Here is a 19,667-nt window from a genome sequence, read left to right on the forward strand (position 1 = left end):
CTTAGAATTGAGTAAAACGACGCATGGAGGAACTATAAACCACAAGTTCAAATGTTATTAGAAAGTATTAACCTACTTCTTACTAGCTGTTATCTCTTTCGTCGTAAAGCAAAATAAAACCGAAGAATGTACGTCATACGTCGCACGAGCGAAACTACTTGAACTACATATAAAATCCTGTTATGTATTTATATTGAATGAATAGAAAGTCTTAATATAGAACAAACTTTAACTAAATTATAATACTTGGCTTGGATATAGTGATTTTAATTAAGAAGAAAGATATAAAAAAACCACAAAGACGTAGACCCAAGCATTGGAAATACTAATTTAAACAAACGTAGGATTGCAGCAGTCATGAGAGATTTAATAGAAAAAGAAAAAAACTGTCATATGAGCTAAACAAACGTAAGATTGCAGCAGTCATAAAAGATTTAATAGAAAAAAAAAAACATTTTTTATATAGGCTAATCACCACCACACCATTTTATGATTAATTATTGTTATACAAAACTAACCATGCCATGTGTATTAAATAATAAAATATAAAAAAATGGCTACTTCAGAAATGTATTTTTCGAAGATATCGTATAAGTATAAGAGAAAATATCGTGACCGATGGAGACCACTCATATAAGGAAAGAAGCAATCATTCAACAGACGGAATAATGATCATCATATTTAAAGAAACGAGTGGGAAAAAAAAGAAGATAGCGTTAATGTAAAAGAAAATATTCAGTTTATGTACAAAATCTTGATTAGTATCCGCTTGAGACAGCGATGTTCTCCGCCAATACGGGACATCCCGATGATCAGGTGCAACACGGTCTGGTCCACACCTGGATAAGACATGCATGAGGGACTCTCTCTGGGTTTGAACCTATGCGAAGCACGCACGGCTGAGATAACGCCTGGAAAGAATTTTCTTGTTACTTATGACGTTCGACAAGACACTACCAGATATGGAAAGTACTCGCCTACTGTTTTTTTTTTTTAAACTAAACTCCATTCTTACTGTCGCTGTACAGTTAGAATCAAAAGGAGATCTGGAACTTTGAATTAAAGAATGCCAGTATAGCTAAATTTGATACTAGTTTCTTTCAAATCGATCTCTTCTAACATTCTTCTAATGACGCATTTAACTGTAAATAATTTGAAGTAAAAATGATGTAAACAAATGAACACGTAATGGGTTACTTACAATTTGCCTCTAAAATTATTCTAAAAAATGATACTTTGTAATACGAAATAATAAGTAATAACTTTATTACTCTATACTTTTTTATTACCACACATACCTGTAATAAAATTATTACTATCAAAGTAATGAATTAAAAATTGCCTTACGTGTTGTCATATGGCGTCATGTTTGGCCTCATTTCAAATAAATGTGTCACGGACGATACAATTCTACTGTAATATTACAGTGGCCACAGCCTGAATGTTTAATTAATTGTAGAAGGATTATATAAATTGTTAGTTTTTTTTTCAAAGTGATGTTGGGTAGCTGGTAATTTGAACTAACTAAAAAAGAAATAATATTTGATTTAGTTAAAACAAAATCAATTGATTACCCGTACCAATGACATTTAATTTTTTTTTCTATTTTCGTTTTATTTTTTATATTCCCAACCTACTCGTCCAGTGTTCTTATTGCTGGATATACAGGATGGTCTCTTTTTAATAATTTTAATATCTTGTCAACAGTACGTCCACTAACAGTTGAAATACTTTCAAGAGAACAGCCTTTGACGGTTGGGAGGAAAGCAGAACTCTGGTGCAAATCGACAGGTGCCCGTCCACCGGCCACAATTACTTGGTGGTTAGGTGGCAAGCGGATAATTTCAGAGGCAAAACAACAGGTAGTATTTTTTAATAAAGCCAATTTATAAATTCTAGTTGAAAATTGCATCACAGTATAACATCAAACAAAAACAATAAAAAATCTTTTAGCTTGAGATTACGTACGTTTAACTTGGTTTGTTTTTAATGGAAATAGTGATAGTATAATTAAAGTTGCCGCTAGGGTAAAAGATATCGGTTTCTGCGGTTACTAATCCGACTGCAACGGGATTTTATCTTTTACGATTCCTTTTTATTTACGTTCGATTTGCAAAAAGTTTTAATTTGTATTTAAAGCGATTTACGCTTTAAAATATAATGCTAACCTTTTTCCTTTAATAGTTATATACTCACTCATTTGATACTCAATTATTTGTTACACATTTTAATAATATGTTAATTTAGAGCTATTTCAACCACTTGCTTTAGCAAGCAAGTGATAGAATAAATAATTTTAGTTTAAATGTTGCCAATTTTTATAAAAGATGTGTAATTAACAATTCATGTATCTTTTATTTTTATAGCTTATATTTCTTGAATGACACTAAATGCTCTCATATCTTTACTGCTCAATTTTTAATGTAAAAACTATTCTGTCAAATCATGTGACTAAATAAATCAATCTAAAATACGGGAGGCAAGTCGTGAGGTAAATAGGAATATTCAACATGAAAGCTTATATAAAATAATTAGATTTTAAATAAGAAATGCGATAAGTTAAATATTCAATTATATTAACCCTTTTTGACGAATACAGTACAGTACATGTATTATACATACATACATACATACATACATATATATATATATATATATATATATATATATATATGGGGAGGCCTTTATTTAGTAGTAAATGTCTTTCGACTAAAATAAAGTCTACGATGTTGACGTACAGTATGATTGTTTATAGGTTTAAAATATTTTCTGTTAATTAATCTATGGTACACCTTATCCAGAAATCAATGTTTCATAAATAATAAACGATGTTTTATTAATATTAAGGCAAAAAATTTTAGAAATACGGATAACAATGTAATAAAATTTATTATTACTTTCTGTCCGTGCAGACATTGTACTGTCAAAAATTATGTGCGTTTCGAATTTTAATAGAACAAATAAATAAATGCACAGTATTTCAAAGTGATAACTTATTGCAGCAAGATTGGTGGAATAGGTGTGGCTTTAAAGCCTTTTGCTAAAATGAGATATATTCAACTATTTAAATCTTTTACGTGTATTATCAATCGGCCTGTATTACAAAAAATAATTTTTATTTTTTTTCTAATATAGATATCATTTAAACAAAAGGGAATGGAAGAGGGAAACGAAACGCAATCGCTATTACACTGGACTCCGTTAAAAGAACATAACGGTCAAATACTCGCATGCAGAGCTGAGCATACGAAGTTCAATCAGTCAACTATTGAAAGTAGATTGACCCTCAATATATACTGTAAGTAATAATACTATGTTTAACTAATAAATAATAATAAAAAGTCATACTTTTCATGTGTCGATTAATAGAAGTTTCTTTGTAAAAGCCTGATTAAATTTTAGAGATATTTCAATGTGAAAAGTATAAAAATGTCCTTCTTATAACAGTTTTCATTTTAGTTTGTCGAGATCTATTCAAAAAAAGAAAAATGTTCGATATACACGAAGCGAAAATATTTCCGTTCAATTGTTTGATCTGTCATCATTTTCTAATCAATACTTGTCATAACAGATGTACCAATCGCCAGAATGCATCTTGGTTCAAAGATGAATCCGAACGATATTGAAGAAGGAGACGACGTGTATTTCGAATGCGAGGTCGATGCGAATCCGCCGGCCTATAAAGTAGTCTGGGAACACAACGTGAGTATGACGCTCTGAATGCTCTTAATCAATAAACACAATATTTTTTTCCTTTTTGTACTGATTCAAATATTTTTACGTGCCACGATCCCGAATTAAAATGCCATAATATGCCAATTGACGTAAACTGATCCGCGCACATCTTAATTACGCGATCACACAACTATAACTTCGCGAACATCCTAAGTGTTCACTTTTCGCCCTCTACTTCACTTCGATATTCAGTAATATGCCGACTAACACTCCGTTGTCGCATCTTATCGCCCCGAGACATCGAAAAAAAACCCCCAGCCTTCCTCGAGACTTATCGTTAAGGGCTGCAATCAGGAGGTCAGGTAAACAAACACCACCTGTCAGCTGTAGTAAAAGATGAAATAAAGCAAGGAACGGACAAGACCTACCCCCTTTTTGATGTCGCGCCGTCAGCCCCGATTGTCTTGTTCGTTGAATTTAGCTTTGTTGGTCTAAGATATGTTGTGGGACTTTTCTATATATGCATACACTACTCGAAGGATTTGTTAACTTTTTGATTATGACATTAAGTGTTATCAGTTTAAATGTAATAATATATCGAGTCTCGGATTTTACCAAATTTTTTTTCTAACTAAATATTATAACGATGTTTATTTTTTTTATTCTCTTTGTTAGACAACTTAAACTAAATATGATTGAAGATCGTACATTTTAAATGAAAATATTCAAATGTAAATTTTATTTTAAAATTTTACAATTTATTAAGCCTGTCTAAGCTAGACAGAGAAATATCTACATGGGTGAGAGTTCACCCATTTAGTTAAAAAAGTTGTTTGAGTATTCTGATTGCAAAAGTTGCTTCTTATATCAATTATAAAAAAATATATATTTATCAAATCAAATATATATTTATAATGCAAAATAGACGATTGGGAGTCTGCAGACCTCATAGTGCGCAGAACAAATGGTCGCTAGGGCCATAAGGTTCTGTAGTAGACCGATGACCTTGTCAAGGTTGTTAGAAAATGCTGGATGCTGGTGGCTTTCAACTGTTCTTATTTTAAATAGATTGTGGAGGCCAATCTCATGCCAGCAAGGGGCATCCTGCAGTTGAAATGATAGAATGATTGCAATTAACTGACTACCTCCTTTGATTTCACGTCTTAAATTTTCGAAAACGATTCGATTACAACCTTGGGCTTTAATATACATTGGTATGGTCGCAAAATGTAACTTATCATCAAGTGAACTACATAATAGCTTTGTTATTTATGCAGATGTTTCATGAGAAAATTCATATTTGTATCAGGACTTTGGAAATTTCTTTACAGTAATGGAAAAAAGGAAAGGTTATTTTGAGTTTAGTTGTGACGGTAGCGCTCAGAAAATTCTGTAATATTCATATAACTAACTTCATACAAATGAAAGGTCATCTGACACAACATTAGAATTCGATGTATTCTAACAATTATGCCTACGTATGTTAGGATGGAAAGCGTTTTTCTAATGATTTCATTTTGATCTCGAAAGCGCTGAATTTCCACATATATAAACTCATCGCCATCTCAGACAGGCATTCCATCATTATCATTAATTTTTAATTAATTATTTATTGTTTAGATTTATAATATCGCTATATGGAAAGACGTAGTAATTTAGGCATATTTTAAGAATTTTCGTGAAAAATAAACTTTATTTTGAGACATTACGAATTAAGCTAGCTGTGTTATACTGAGCATTCCTAGTGGGTAAGGATAATTATATTATTTTATTCAAGCTTTTGAATTTCGAATATCCAGAACTATTGCTTGTGATTTGCAGAATGTAACAATCTTTATTAGAACACATTGCTAAAAGAGATAATTATAAACGTATGTATTGCTATTTTTCGTATTAATGATACTTATATAACCCCCTAATTCAAAGTGCCTTATTCAGTTTACGTATTACATTTCTTGTTGACAATAATGAAAAAAATAAAACTTAAATTACTTTATGAACAAACATTGACATAGCTTGAAAGCGAACACATTATTCACAATGTGTCCCACCTTCTATAAAGTCATATACACAGTGTAGTAACTCTTAGAACACGACCATTCTTTGACAATATTCTTTTAAATCTAGCAATTAGTCTCCTGAATATTATTTAGGATTTCGTTATAAAAGCGTAGCTAGACTTTTTTAGTCTAGTCTTAGGAAAACATAATTTGTTTTTTGCTAAAAATATTTAATGTATTATTTTATACAGGGTGTTTTATTACAAAACAATCCACCCAATGGCGTCATACTTACTGGCAACACGAACTTGGCGTTGCGTAACGTTTCCCGGCACCAGGCGGGGAGATATACGTGCACCGCATCAAATGTAGAAGGAGATGGCAAGTCGCCACCTCTACAACTTCAAGTTGTTTGTAAGTGGATAACATAAACACGAATAAAGCGATGCATGTTTTTTATTGAAAACAAATTATGAATTTTATTCCCATAGATAGGCCAGTGTGTCGTCGGAGAGAAATTAAAATGATCGGAGCTGCGCTACAAGAACCTTCGAGCATTGAATGTGAAGTTGACGCTTTTCCACCGCCGAATACGTTCGAGTGGACCCTCAACAACTCGGCCGGCTCGAAAAAGGTCGATCCGGTGAGTAACAGACATAATTTATACACCATACAACAACGACGAGTAAAAAATACAATTACATAACAATACATGTACAAATTCTGTAATCGTTTTACAAAAAAAAAATAAAACATTTATATAGTTTTTAAAAGTATATTACAATTAAAAAACTAATTTACTATACAAATAAACGTTACAATATTTTTATGTACTACTTCAATTAATTAAAAAACCTGAAATCGATATCCAATTGATATCGATTTGAAATAATCAACAAAAATGAAAGTACACTGTGATTTCGAAATATTCATATAATTATTAAACAATAATTTAATTCTTCGCATATTTATTTTTATAAAATATAATATAAATAATATTAATCAGTGATAATACAAAGATAATAATTGTTTAAATTTATTACTATCTGCCCCGAAAGAATTTATAATGTGTGAAGTTTTTTAGTCTGTCGCATTCCAAAAGAAAAAAATAATTAATGTAACATATTAAGGATAGATCAATTTCTTAATAAATGTGAAATAAATAAGTTTTTTTATAAATAAATACTGACTGAATCAACGCTTAAACTACAATATAAATTTGAAGCGTCTTAACTATCAATTGCACGAAGATTTTTGACCTTCTACAAAGTATTAAAAAAAGACGAAAGAAATCGGTAAAGTTATTTTCAAGTAACATTGTGACCAAATGAAATACACAATTATAAATTCGTTCTATTCTATCATTCAATAATTTTATTCTTCTTTATGCGAACTTCTCACATTATTAGATCAAAAAAAAAAACTACAACTGAGCTTTATCATTTGATTAATTACATGCATATAATACGTAATGCATACGTAACTAAAAATATAAAATTCTGCAATAGTATCTGTAGTATAGTTTCATTTTTTTTTGGGTGTTTTATTGCGTACAATTTTCCTCTAGCTTAAGGGTCATCGAGGCGTGATATGACATGTAAATTACTGGGTACGAAAATAATCTATCCGTGGGCCCCAGGGGTTAACGACGCACAATTTACTCCTGGATGGCGCGGACGAGAGGGTCTAGTTCGTACGCTCCATCAACTTGACTGGTCATTAGTTTTCGCCTTGTAACTAAAAGACATTGACACGTGAATTTATTCAATACAAATTTAAAATTTACGTATTTGAAATTGTAAAGATGAAAGGGATAAAAAATTGTAAGGTAATCCTATCCAAAAATCAATACTTACATAAATAAAAATGTAATGGTAATATAAAAAATCGTCTTCGAAATTTGAAAGGCTACAAATTAAAATTAATTATTATTTACAATGAGTCACTGCACATTTGTATTTCGAGTACAAAAAAATAAATTTATGTAACATAATTTACAGTGACAACTTTATATCGGGTGATTGAAAATTGGTCGTAAAAGTTCAAAAGGGGTGAATGTAAAGCATATTTACTGTATAATTGTATGGCACACCCTATTCATAACTCAATGGGTATAAAGATAAAAAACTGAATTGTATTATATTAAGAAAAAGCATTTCAGAAATTTGGTATACTACCTATGCAAACTATGTTCTGATATAAGTCATTGATCTTTCGAATTATAATAGGATAAATTAAAAATCACGTTATACATTAAAATAATTAAAGAAAGTTTTAAATGGAGCTAAAATCTAAAACAAGTTTAAATAAAACTAAAACAAAATGTCAGATGTCAAAATGGAATCAGGCGTTACTTCGCGGAAGTCCATCCCAAGTAAGAAAAGGACCAATACTTAGCCACTTCCGCACATGAGAGCACAGAGCCTGTGTCTGTCTCTGTGTTTGGCACTAATCGGTGTAGCATAGCTCCTGAAGATGCCCCGTGGAGGGGTGAAGCACGTGTTGAGTGATTTGGTGGTGGCAGTTGTGTGATTCGCATTGTTTGCCGCATGTGCATTTATCAGCGGGCTGGCGGGCGGTGCATTTCGTTGCACGACTACCACTGCATGTGTGGAAGTGGCTAAGTATTGGTCCTTTTCTTACCATTTTTATTAATAAACTTTAGTATTACATACTATACCCTAGGCAATATTTTAAAATGTAACAACCAACTCATACAAATTTTTCGACATATGTTGGTAATAAATTTAAATTCAATTCCCAGGATCGATTTTCAATCGACTCGGCGTCGGGTAAATCGGTGTTTACGTATGTGCCGGTATCAGAAACTGACTACGGAACCCTGTCCTGTCGTGCGACTAATTTGGCCGGGCAGCAAGTGTCACCATGCGTGTACACTTTGCTACCGGCCACCCGGCCTGATCCGCCGACAAACTGCACTGTGTATAATCTAACTCACGATTCATTGGATCTAATGTGTTTAGCAGGTAATTGTTTTATACAAAAATCTAATAAAATTTTTCGAACTGTGGAATAATATCACCTGTATGTTCGCAACACATATGAATGTGTGTGAATGAATGTATGAACAGCCGAATGAATATAAGAGCTAATGAACGAAACAGTATGTGAATGAATGAACAAATACAGTTTGAGATTGATGAGAGATTGTTGTGTACATAGTTCTTGATTTTATATTTTATATATTATCTTTTGATGAATCTTTAAACTTGGTTTTGGAAAGAAATTGCAAATTAGAGAGAGATAGTAATGTGGACAACATATATATTGCAATCATGCATTTAAGCATACATATATACGTGTAGGCTTCTATATACACATATATATACATATATATATATGTGTATGTGTATGTGTGTATATATGTTTGAATGCGTTTGTCTATGGTTGTATAATCGTACGTATAGAGGTTTACTGTAATAATAAATTCCTTTGACAATTTCGTTTATACAATATTGCCCTTATTACCGAACATTCTAATTTAGTGTCCGGTCTCATTTGGCAATGGTCCAATTTAGAGGTTCTAACTATTTATGGTTCTAAATTATCTTCGAAATTGCTACTGTTCTGTGTTCCTGCGAAATTTGTTATTATCCTTCCTAATTTCCGCTTGAAATACGTCGATTCTTTGTAATGTTTTAAAGTTTTTAATGTTACCTATCATTATTTCAATCATGACATACATTTCTAAAATATTTTATCTTTTATTGTTAAAGATATCTATTGAAAGCATAAATAAATTTATCATCATCATCATTGCAGCAACAATTTGCACTGTTGGACACAGAACTTTCCCACAAGTTTTTCAATACGACCCGTATCCAATACAATCCGTATCCTTTTTTCCGACGACTTTAGAAAGGATATCCGTTATCTTGTGCGAGATCGTCTTAAGGCTCTAGTGATCATATGTTTTGCGTGTTATGCTTTGATTATATAATAAATGAACACAATTTTTTTTCAAAAATAAATAATTTCATTTCATTTTATCTATATTTAAAATTAGATGAGAATTTAAAGCATGTAAAATTTTATGAATTAGGATATGAAGGTGGCTTGCAATGCATCTTCGTGGCTGAAGTGTGGGCCAATGAAGGTTTAGTTGTCAATGCAAGCAACGGCGGTGCTTTATGGAACCTTAGACGACTCGGTGCTAAGAGGCAACTTAAAATAATCGTGTATGCAGCGAACGCGAGGGGACGTTCTGAACACGTGACTTTCACAGTCGAGACAGCACCTCGGCTATCTCCGCGAACAGGTGAGACGACACGTAATTTATCAAAGAAAAACTTAGAGAAACTTCTTTTGCAAATATATTAAATTTGAAGAAGTAAACTATTTATTTATTTACCTTATTCACAATTTTTGTAATGGCGAAATTAATGCGTTTAGGCATTTTAACTTTTACAAAATTATATTATCTACTATTATGATGTATTTGTCATGCATAAAAATGTTTATTTATTTATTTATGTATTTATACACTTATACAAACTTTCTATAAAGGCGAACTTAATGCCGAAAATATTTTCTACCAGTAAGCCGTTAAGCCCGTGCACAGATAAATAATTGTATATAGGTGAAATAAGTAAATATCTAAGTAAAAGCAAAAAAAAATCTAAATGAGAAGTAAAATAACAAGGACTATTAAAAAACCTGAAACAATTATCAAATATCATTGATCAAACATTGATTAAGATAAGTTCGCCCCTAACGACAAAAATAAAAACAGTTACATTAAAAAATGTTTTATATAAATGATAATACATCAAGTTTAGATAACAGCAGTTATGCAAGAAACTTAGATTTTAAATATCGTTAATTCTTATTACAAAAATAACTTACCTAAATTCCCGCGATTATTAAAAAAAAAGTCGATGAATTTTCCGAACATTTTCGGCCCTCGGTAAGCTTGATGAAATAAAGGTATTTCCTCAAAATACATAGTAATGCTTTATATAAACAGTAAATATTCATCCATGACATTAATTGGAAAAAAAATAATAATTACGGGGTTGAACTAGATAACAGTCGTTGCTTAACCGCTATGTTTGTGTACATTCGAGAAACGTAATAAAAATGTTAAGACATTTTTATTTGTTTTATCAGAAAAAAACCTGAGATATTCCCAATAATTTTAATGCACAATTTTTTTCATTTCTTTAGTTTGTCGCATAATATTTGGAGTAACATAGCACATCTTCATATGTTAATATGATTAGTAAATTTTTCATTATAAACAAAACATTTAAAATTAACTTTTTATCTTTCTGGTTTTTTCCTTTAGTGATGAAGTCAAGTAGCTGTCTCCATTTTTTTTAATCTATGTATTAATTATTTAGTACCAGCTCCTTTGATACCGCGATCCTGCGATGCCTGTTCACCTTTTGGAACTTCTATATACCTTTTCTTTATTCTGTCTCTATCATATATTCATCCATAGATTGTTCTCTCATTTTGCTATCAAGATGTTAGTATGGTACATTGTCCACTGTTTAAATCTTTATAAATAGGTTTAATGTCAACGACGAATATTAATTATTTTTTTATTAAAGTCTGTTTCCAGTAAAAAAAAATCAAAAACAATAATAATATTCTTTATCCGAATAGACTGTTACAAGCATTTTCGAATCGTCAATCAAAATAAAATATCGACATTGTTACTACAGAAAGCTACCAACGGCTCAGAAGGCAGTTTCGCTGAGAAAAGCCGCCGAGAACTCAACAGTTGCTCTTGACAAATAAAATTGTATAATGCTTAACAATAAAGAATTGTGAAGAAAGTTAAACCAATTAATCTTTAGTTATTTTTTTAAGATTGTTGCGTACTAAAATCTTTGTCCATAGAAGCTCAGGAAGCCTGGGAGGTGAACTGGGCAGTAGGGGGCGTGCTAGGCGCGGCTTGCACTGTCGCATTCATCCTATGCTTAGCCCTAATCGCTACGAGATTACGTCACCGGTCTCGAGACTACGAAGGTAAGTGTATTTCTATTGCGGAATTCCATTTTTGGAAACACCAACGATTTTTGTTCGTGTCTTTTTCATTCTATTTTAAAACTCGGCCGATCAAAACCACGTATAAATTTATGAATAAATTTTAAATAGGCTTACCAAGTTTACACCAGTTTCTTATAACACATTAAAAAATTAAGTATATTTGCCTTTTGTAGGCGTACATTGCCCTGGCCATAATTATGCTAGCTTATATTTTAATGTCATTAAATGAATAAAACTGATAAAAGAATATTAAATCTAATGTCCCTGTCTGTATAGATATATTTTTAAGCGAATAGTTCTTTAAAGTGCTACCGAAACCGCTGTACCACGCCTGAAGATAGCGCGGCGAGGTGGGGCCAAGGAAAATAGAGACTTGACGGTGGACTGAGAAAACATAGCAGTCGGTACTATATCCCCGTATCACCGCGCGCTTTCCTAAAGCTTAGTACAACCTAATTATAATATAAAAAAATTGAATAAATAATAGAAAATATAGTATTGACTTTGACATACTAACAGAGCAACTTGCTCTATGTAAACACGATATTTGTCTTAATAATGTGTCTTTATCATATATCATGCTGAAATATTAAATTGATCTTTTTAGATATTACGAGTACAATAGGTGTTAATACAATTTACTACATTTCTAACAAGAATGCCTGTGAGGAGTAATATAACATAAAAACGTAACAAATTATTATAATTTACGACCGTAGTGTTCACGAAAGTATAGGAAGGTCAATGAAACGTGTTTTTTATGAATCTTCATATTTTTGGTATCGATAGAAATGTTTTATTTGGTTGTTTTTGAGCGCTACATGGATCAATATTCATTACGTGACACCCTGTATAAAAATATTATACAATCCTTTTAAAATATACGAGTATATATCGTATTTATCGACTGATGCTATCGTAAGCTCTATTATTTTTTCAGTAATAATATTCTCAACAATTGTATCATTTTATTAATGTTAGGTACAGGGTGAATATTTTAATTTACAAATGGTATTATATACCATACCAAACAGTGGTCACATCTCGTTTAATATAACGTGTTGTGACGGTCCATGTTAAAATAATTGCTTCTAAGTTTTTTTTTAATAAATATATATTTTAACATTAATTTCAATCAAGTAATTGATTAATTATTTCTTTTACTTATATATAACTCACTAAAGATTTAAATGATATGAAAAAATGTATCAATTAAACATATTTTTTATATTTCTTCGTCTAATTTTATAACGTAGTAACATGGCGTAACGTAATATTAACGGGGATTTTTAAAAAGTAAAAACGTGCTTCGGAGACTGTCGCTGGAACGCGTTTTTTTTTTTTTAAATACAAAATGCAGAGATATGTATAACATAAAAAAATACTAACTAAGAAAATAATAAAATAAAAAAAGAAAGTTTTGTTCGTAGAAACAATGTAGTTTTCGATTTAGTGCGATTTTTCTGAATAGATAAACATATTCGCGATTCACGAAAAAGCGCCCGCTGCACGCAGATGGCGGCGGCGAATTATACCCGTATACCAGTTGTTAATGTTATATTCTTCGACACACTATAAGCACAGCAGAGTTATGTATGGTCGTCGGATTCAAAGAACGTTAAGCTCAATCTACACAGTTATTTCTTCTACGCTTTCTGTTTAGCTGTAACTAACAGATATTTTTGATTTACTTGTGACAGTTACAATGCAGTTGGCAAAAAATCAGAAAACAACACCACAAAAACGACAGTCTCCCGATGATAGAAATCCAGATTTGATACCACTAAATAAAGGTAAGGGAATATATAAAACAACATATACACATATATAATACCGTGATTAAAAAGTAAGGTGAGTTTGTTAGTAAAATGTTAACTCTTTATTTATTCTTCAAAGTCAATTTCAACACCGTCAAAGTAATCCACTTGCGATAAAACCTCGAAACACTCCGAATAGTTTTTTTACTATATAGCCTTTAAGAACTTCTTCGATTCTGTTTTTATCTTAATAATCGCGTCAAAACAGTGTCTCCACAACAGGCTATTTAGTTTTCTAGAATTCGTGAAGCCAAATACGGTGGTTGCGGGTCGATATGAGTCGACTTTTTGATGCTTTTTTTTTACGAAAATTTCAGCAATTGTGACATAAATCGAGACTTGGCGTGTTTGAGACACAAAACGTCGTTCATAATGGTTTGAGTACAACTTAATGATATCCCAAATTTTGTCGTGCAGACGCTTAGAAAATGTTATTGACAGTCTTACCATGTTACGATAAAAAATACCAGGCTTCCTTGCCTGGGAGTTTTAAATGTTAATCTCATCTTACTTTTTGATCGCTGTAGAATATATATCGACAGATAACTATTTTATATATTTTATTGAAATAAATTAAAAAAATATTCTCTGTTATAGACGTCGCATTTAATTTAAAAATGGTTTAATATCATTGCGTGAAAGAATGCATTTTTACACAAATTAAAACAATTAAAATTATTTTAAAATGTATTTTCATACAATTTTAATCGATTTCATAGATATTATTGTAATAAATTCCGTAACATTTTTAGAAGGTTCTCGAATGACATAATCAATAAGATTGTATAGAATATTTTATAAAATATAATCACTATCGGCACTTTGCGCTTTTGACAGTTTGCTTTGAACTACATACATTGTAAACTTATACTTTCATATAACAACTGTGTCGGTCAATGTATATCGACCACAAATCACGTTTAATTAATGAATGTGAAATCAAAAAAAAATCTCTATTAGAATGTGACAACTAATAGAACTATAATAAAAAATTATTTAAAAATTGTTTGATTTCCTAGTTCGTAATCAGATTGTCATAGTTATAGGTTAGTCTAGAATAATTTTCTGTTAAATATCGATTTAATAATTTAAAAAAAAAAATTTCATCAGTAGAATTTTGTTTGCTAACCTTTGATGACATTTAATATTTTATAGGAACGGAATGTCCGCCAGATCCTCCACACTATTCGACAGTGGTCAATAAAGAAAATAAGAACTCTAATAGTTCCCATAGTTTGGTTAGCTCTCAAACACCGAATACGCCGTTGTCGCCTATAACTCATACGTCTGATACACAGGTTTGTAGATTTTTCTAGTATAAATTATTTTAAAAATATTCGCCCATTTTTCAAAGACACGAACCCGTGTTGAATCATTATCATCATCATATCAACCAATAGACGCCACAAGGAAGAGGTTTCCTCCAAAGATCATGATGATGATAGGTCTTGCGCTGCTTGCAGCTAATGGTCGTAGGAGACGCAAGAATCTCGAGCGACGACGAACACGACCTAAACAGGCCTCCCAATACATGGACAGTCGACGGGTTGCGGTAAATCGCAGGATCTGAAAAATAATTGTTAATATTATTGCGAACATAAGCTTCGGGGATTGCAGGAAGGCTCTGGTTTTAACTCAACAGACTAGAGAACACAAGAAAATGCTTGCTGAAGTACGCCTGTTGCATTCTGATTCTTCTACGCTCAATACAAGATTACCTCGAAGCGACTCTTTCGTTCACCTTGCCGCTTTGTTACCTAACACCTCTACGATTTCATTATCATCTCTTAACTCTTTTTTCTTCCGTCTGAATCGATTTGACTTCACCAACTTCGATCATTCTTTCTCTTTCCCTAATTTAATTGTTTTGTAAGGATATACTTACAAAATTTGTTATTTGGCTTTTATCGAACGCGAATGTTTGATGAACGCTTGAATTTTATAATCTCGCGTTCTCTAGACTTAGGCAGAGGACGTCCACAATAAGTTTCCAGATAATTGGTACCGATTATAAAGTTTTCTACATCACTGTTTCAGCCGCAAGAAGTCCACAGCTGGGCATAGGCCTCATCTATAGATTTCCAATAAGATCGTATTATAGCCGTTTGTTTGTAGTTTATTCTTTAACAAGGTCTGTACTTGCCGGTTCATGTTCTTCACTCCAGATCTTTAAGGCTGCAACAGCTATCTGTGCAATAGTTGGACTACCCACTTGCTTACAACTTACAACTTGCTAATCCAATAGAATTTCAATTGAAAAGTATTTATTTTTAAAATGTGTATTTGCTAAGTTATATTATTAATTAATAATTTATCATTTTAGACTTAAAATCTTTCAAATAGGTACGTTAATGTCGCAAATATTTTGCGTCCTAGATTGCAGATGCCTTATTTAATAGAGTTACCAAGCTTAAGCACATACTTTATAACTAAAGGTGTTTGCGTAGATGAGATAATGCGAAGGGTTTCTTATGTTTTAATAATCTGTTTAGATTTGTTGTATTTCAATGCCATACTTGACTTGTTACTTAATATTAATAAAATATGCATTCATTTGCTATAATATCATATGTATAAGTATATAGTCATTTCAACAATGGCATGTTCGCTGTTGGATATAGGCTTCTTCCATAGATTTCCTGTGGCCTGCATTCATTTTTCTGTGTGAATATCTATGCTGACTGTGGTGACCTTTAGTATATAAAAGATTACAACTACTTTACGCGAGCATTCGTCATTAATTATTCTCCGACGCTAAACGCACGCTTCTTTTTTCAAATTCTTTTGCAACCTATTGAACTAATAATGTAATAAGTAATAAGTTAGTGAACAAACGGAAATTAATTATAGATTAAGTCTATTTGACAATTCATTTCAAAGAGTTGACAATGAATGCTCGCGTAAGTTGCGATCTTTTTCTTATAATAAAGATCGCCACATATCTGTTCACATTGTAGGCGGAGGTAATACGTTTCCGGATCGTGGTTTCTGTTTCTGAGCTTAACTATAAAGTTTGTTTCGTCTACGGATCTCCTCATTTTTGATTCTATCTCGTCGGGGAATCCCGGGGCGTATGTGTGCTTGCCAATAAAGCTCGGAAACTGAAAGGAAGTAAATGTAAATATTAACATTTAGAGCATAAGAAATGTGTAAGTTAATGGTTTGCAATATAAGTTCCTCGTAAGTTATTTGTAGATCGATGTTTACATTTTAGATTGACCGCACCGGAATCAATGGAGCAGCGAGGTTGCACAGAGAAGTTGTAACCACTAGAACACCGTTATTAGCAGCACATCAAGAGAGTTGTGTATAAGCAATAGATTCTATTGTACCTTGGCTACTGTATTTTATCTCTGGTTCGGATAATAATTTTAAGTTAACTGAAAATATATTGCAGCGCCGAATGTGAATTTGGAAAATTTCTCGATGGTTGCACGAAAAGCCATTTTTCAGTTTGAAAACAGTCTGCAAAGTTTATTTTTCGTACGGAGCGTATCTTTTGAACGCGTAACTGATTTAAAATTGTCTAGTTTTTATTTCTTTACTCACTGTTACATTTTTTTATCTATAAATCTATTCCCACTGACACTCAGTGGCCTAATAATTTTTTTTTCTTTATTATCAATTTTGTAGGCATTTTTTGCTCTTTTCTTAACTTCCTTACTTCTACTTCTATATACTGTATTCTGTTTTGTTATCTATTATTTATATTCCGATGTTTTATTAACAACGCTTTGCTTATTTTGATTTACAAATATATTACTAGCTTTGATTAAATTTATTTATCTTTATAATCATAATGTAGTATCTTATTCAAATGACTTTCAAGAATATTTTAACATGAAAGATATACATATGATAGTGTATATTCTGATGCCTTTTCTCAATATACGCAAAACTGTGATGCAGATAAACTCTGGTAATGCACGGTATGCGAGGCCATGTTAGACTGACTATTGAACGCAGGTACAGAGCTGGTTTTCTTCACACCACTAATGACAAGCGAATCTGTTTTTAAACAAGACATTCACACATCAATTGTATTAAAACACCACGCGTCTTGCAATATATTCATAAATACATTCAAGTTATGGGTTTTTGGTTCTCTTCTCTACATTATCTGTTCCTTGTTACTTATTTTCTTATTTGTTGTGAGTTTCACAAATATGTTAATCAACTACAATTTTAAGAGTTGCTCGAATTACATTGCAAGTATGACATTTTTTTTATTTTTCAGAATTGAAAATTCAGGTCTTTAAAGACACATAGACAACGAACTCTTTGATTATAAATGATTCAAATTCAATGTAAATATTTAAATGGACTACGACAAAACATAATGTATAATCTTTAGAATAATTAAATAAAACAGAATACAATTATGCTCAAAGAGTAAAACATACCGTAGGTAATGCCAAGTTTCATTGTTTCGTATTGCTATGTACAGTACGTTAATAATTTTCTCTACAAAAATTAGATAACAAGTTTATTAACTACTATTTATTTTTATCTAATGTATAGATAATCAAAGTCGTTTTGTTAGTACGTCCAAAAATATATCAATATCCTTCAGTTTTGATTCGCAGCTGTATTTATCAATGTAGGCGCTCTAAAGAGTTAATTTCTTATAAAATAATAAGAAAAACTAATGTAAAATGAAATAGAATAAGTTAATTTATTAGAAACTTTATCTAAGAAACTGACTGATGTATTGTAAATATGAAATCGGATAAAGAATATTTTAATGAAAAACTAATGATACCCTGAATCTATCATTAATAATTGTTTGGCGAAATCGTTTAAAAGTGTACGGGTAAAATATGTAATGTGACTCTTGAATCTTGAAACTAAAGTTTTAGGTAGGTAAATTGAAAAAAAAAATCAGAATTGATGTTATAGACATTTTCATAGATTTAAATTTAGAAATAAGTCACAAACGAAAATTTTATTTAATATTTTTAATTTGTATTGTTATAAAAATATCCTATTGTAATAAATATATTTTGAATTTGTAACCAAAGAATTTAAGTACGTAATTAAGCGAAATGATGTTTAAATTAATTTTTATTTACTTAATAATTAAATTATGCATTTTCGCCTTCATAATTAGATAGATATTTTTCTTTTATAATGTACCGTATATGTTTTGAATTTATTTATTATATTTTCACCTTTTTAATAAGTTTAATGTCACAGTGTTTAAAAACACGCACTGTTCTGTTATTCTAAATATAGAGATCGCTCTTGTGTTGATAGTTATTAATAAAATTTAAATATCTACCGCGATTGCACTGTGTAAATTCAAATGTAATAATCAAAATAAATTATTGCAATGAACAGAATTGCTAAATGGAAGTTTTTTTATATGTCAATAAATTCAATGAACAAATATTAAAGATTTTTATTTATTGAACTCCCAATCAAGTAAACATAACAAAGGATCTTTTGAAATATTTTCAAAACATGTCTTGAAAATTATTTTTAAGCCATACAAAAAAAGTACTTTTAAAAACATCGTCAAAACAAGACTCGAATTTCTTTTCTTACCTTTAGACGTAAACGAAAGAAGCAATATTAAAAAAAAAGTTAAAACTGAGCTCAATAATGAAAGATATGAAAGCGTGTACGCAATAAGTACTAATAGAAACATGGTTAAAACTAAACATGATAATTATTTCTTGTCCACACTTTTTACGAGTACTTGACTTTAGACGTGTACAAAAGAAATACTTATCGAAATAAGGTTTAAGTTTATTTCTTATTTACACCACTGGACATAAACGAAAGAAGTATTAATAAAATCAAGCCCCGTATTGGTCAAAAATGACTTCCTGCTCATACCTGATAAATATAAAGATAAAATTAATTTATTCCATATTGAAACTTTTAACAGGACTCTTATTGATCGTCAACTTTTTTCAACTCTTTTTTATTCTTGTCTCTACTCTGCTTCGCAAGGTTTTATAGTTGTGAGAAGAAGAGGGAAGAAACTCCACAACAACGCATCTTTTAAAAATATGGTTTTGTGTATATACATTTTCTGTCAGACGCAGCATGAATGAAAAGAAAATAAATACGCGACATGGCGACAATCCTTGTTCAATTTAATTAATTGAATTTTATCTAATGGATTCAGGCGTTACTTTGCGGAAGTCCA

The 19,667-nt window shown here is 31.0% G+C and overlaps 1 protein-coding gene across 1 annotated transcript in view; it reads left to right on the forward strand.

Annotated features, from left to right (window-relative positions):
- LOC137928789 (neural cell adhesion molecule 2-like) overlaps positions 1-17,066 on the forward strand; it is a 91,231-nt gene extending 74,165 nt beyond the window's left edge. Inside the window, exons 7-17 of the mRNA XM_068771761.1 lie at positions 1,708-1,862; positions 3,136-3,298; positions 3,572-3,702; positions 5,927-6,089; positions 6,167-6,318; positions 8,440-8,662; positions 9,739-9,954; positions 11,544-11,672; positions 13,394-13,486; positions 14,666-14,808; positions 16,725-17,066. Coding sequence (XP_068627862.1) covers positions 1,708-1,862; positions 3,136-3,298; positions 3,572-3,702; positions 5,927-6,089; positions 6,167-6,318; positions 8,440-8,662; positions 9,739-9,954; positions 11,544-11,672; positions 13,394-13,486; positions 14,666-14,808; positions 16,725-16,823 — 1,667 coding nt within the window. The 3' untranslated portion in view covers positions 16,824-17,066. The remainder of the gene's footprint in view (positions 1-1,707; positions 1,863-3,135; positions 3,299-3,571; positions 3,703-5,926; positions 6,090-6,166; positions 6,319-8,439; positions 8,663-9,738; positions 9,955-11,543; positions 11,673-13,393; positions 13,487-14,665; positions 14,809-16,724) is intronic.
- Positions 17,067-19,667: the final 2,601 nt, after the last annotated feature.

The sequence above is a fragment of the Battus philenor genome, unplaced genomic scaffold, assembly GCF_028537555.1.
Source record: "Battus philenor isolate CCGP_79_NKW_IND1 unplaced genomic scaffold, ilBatPhil1.0.hap1 SCAF_4, whole genome shotgun sequence".
Classification (NCBI taxonomy): Eukaryota; Metazoa; Arthropoda; class Insecta; order Lepidoptera; family Papilionidae; genus Battus; species Battus philenor.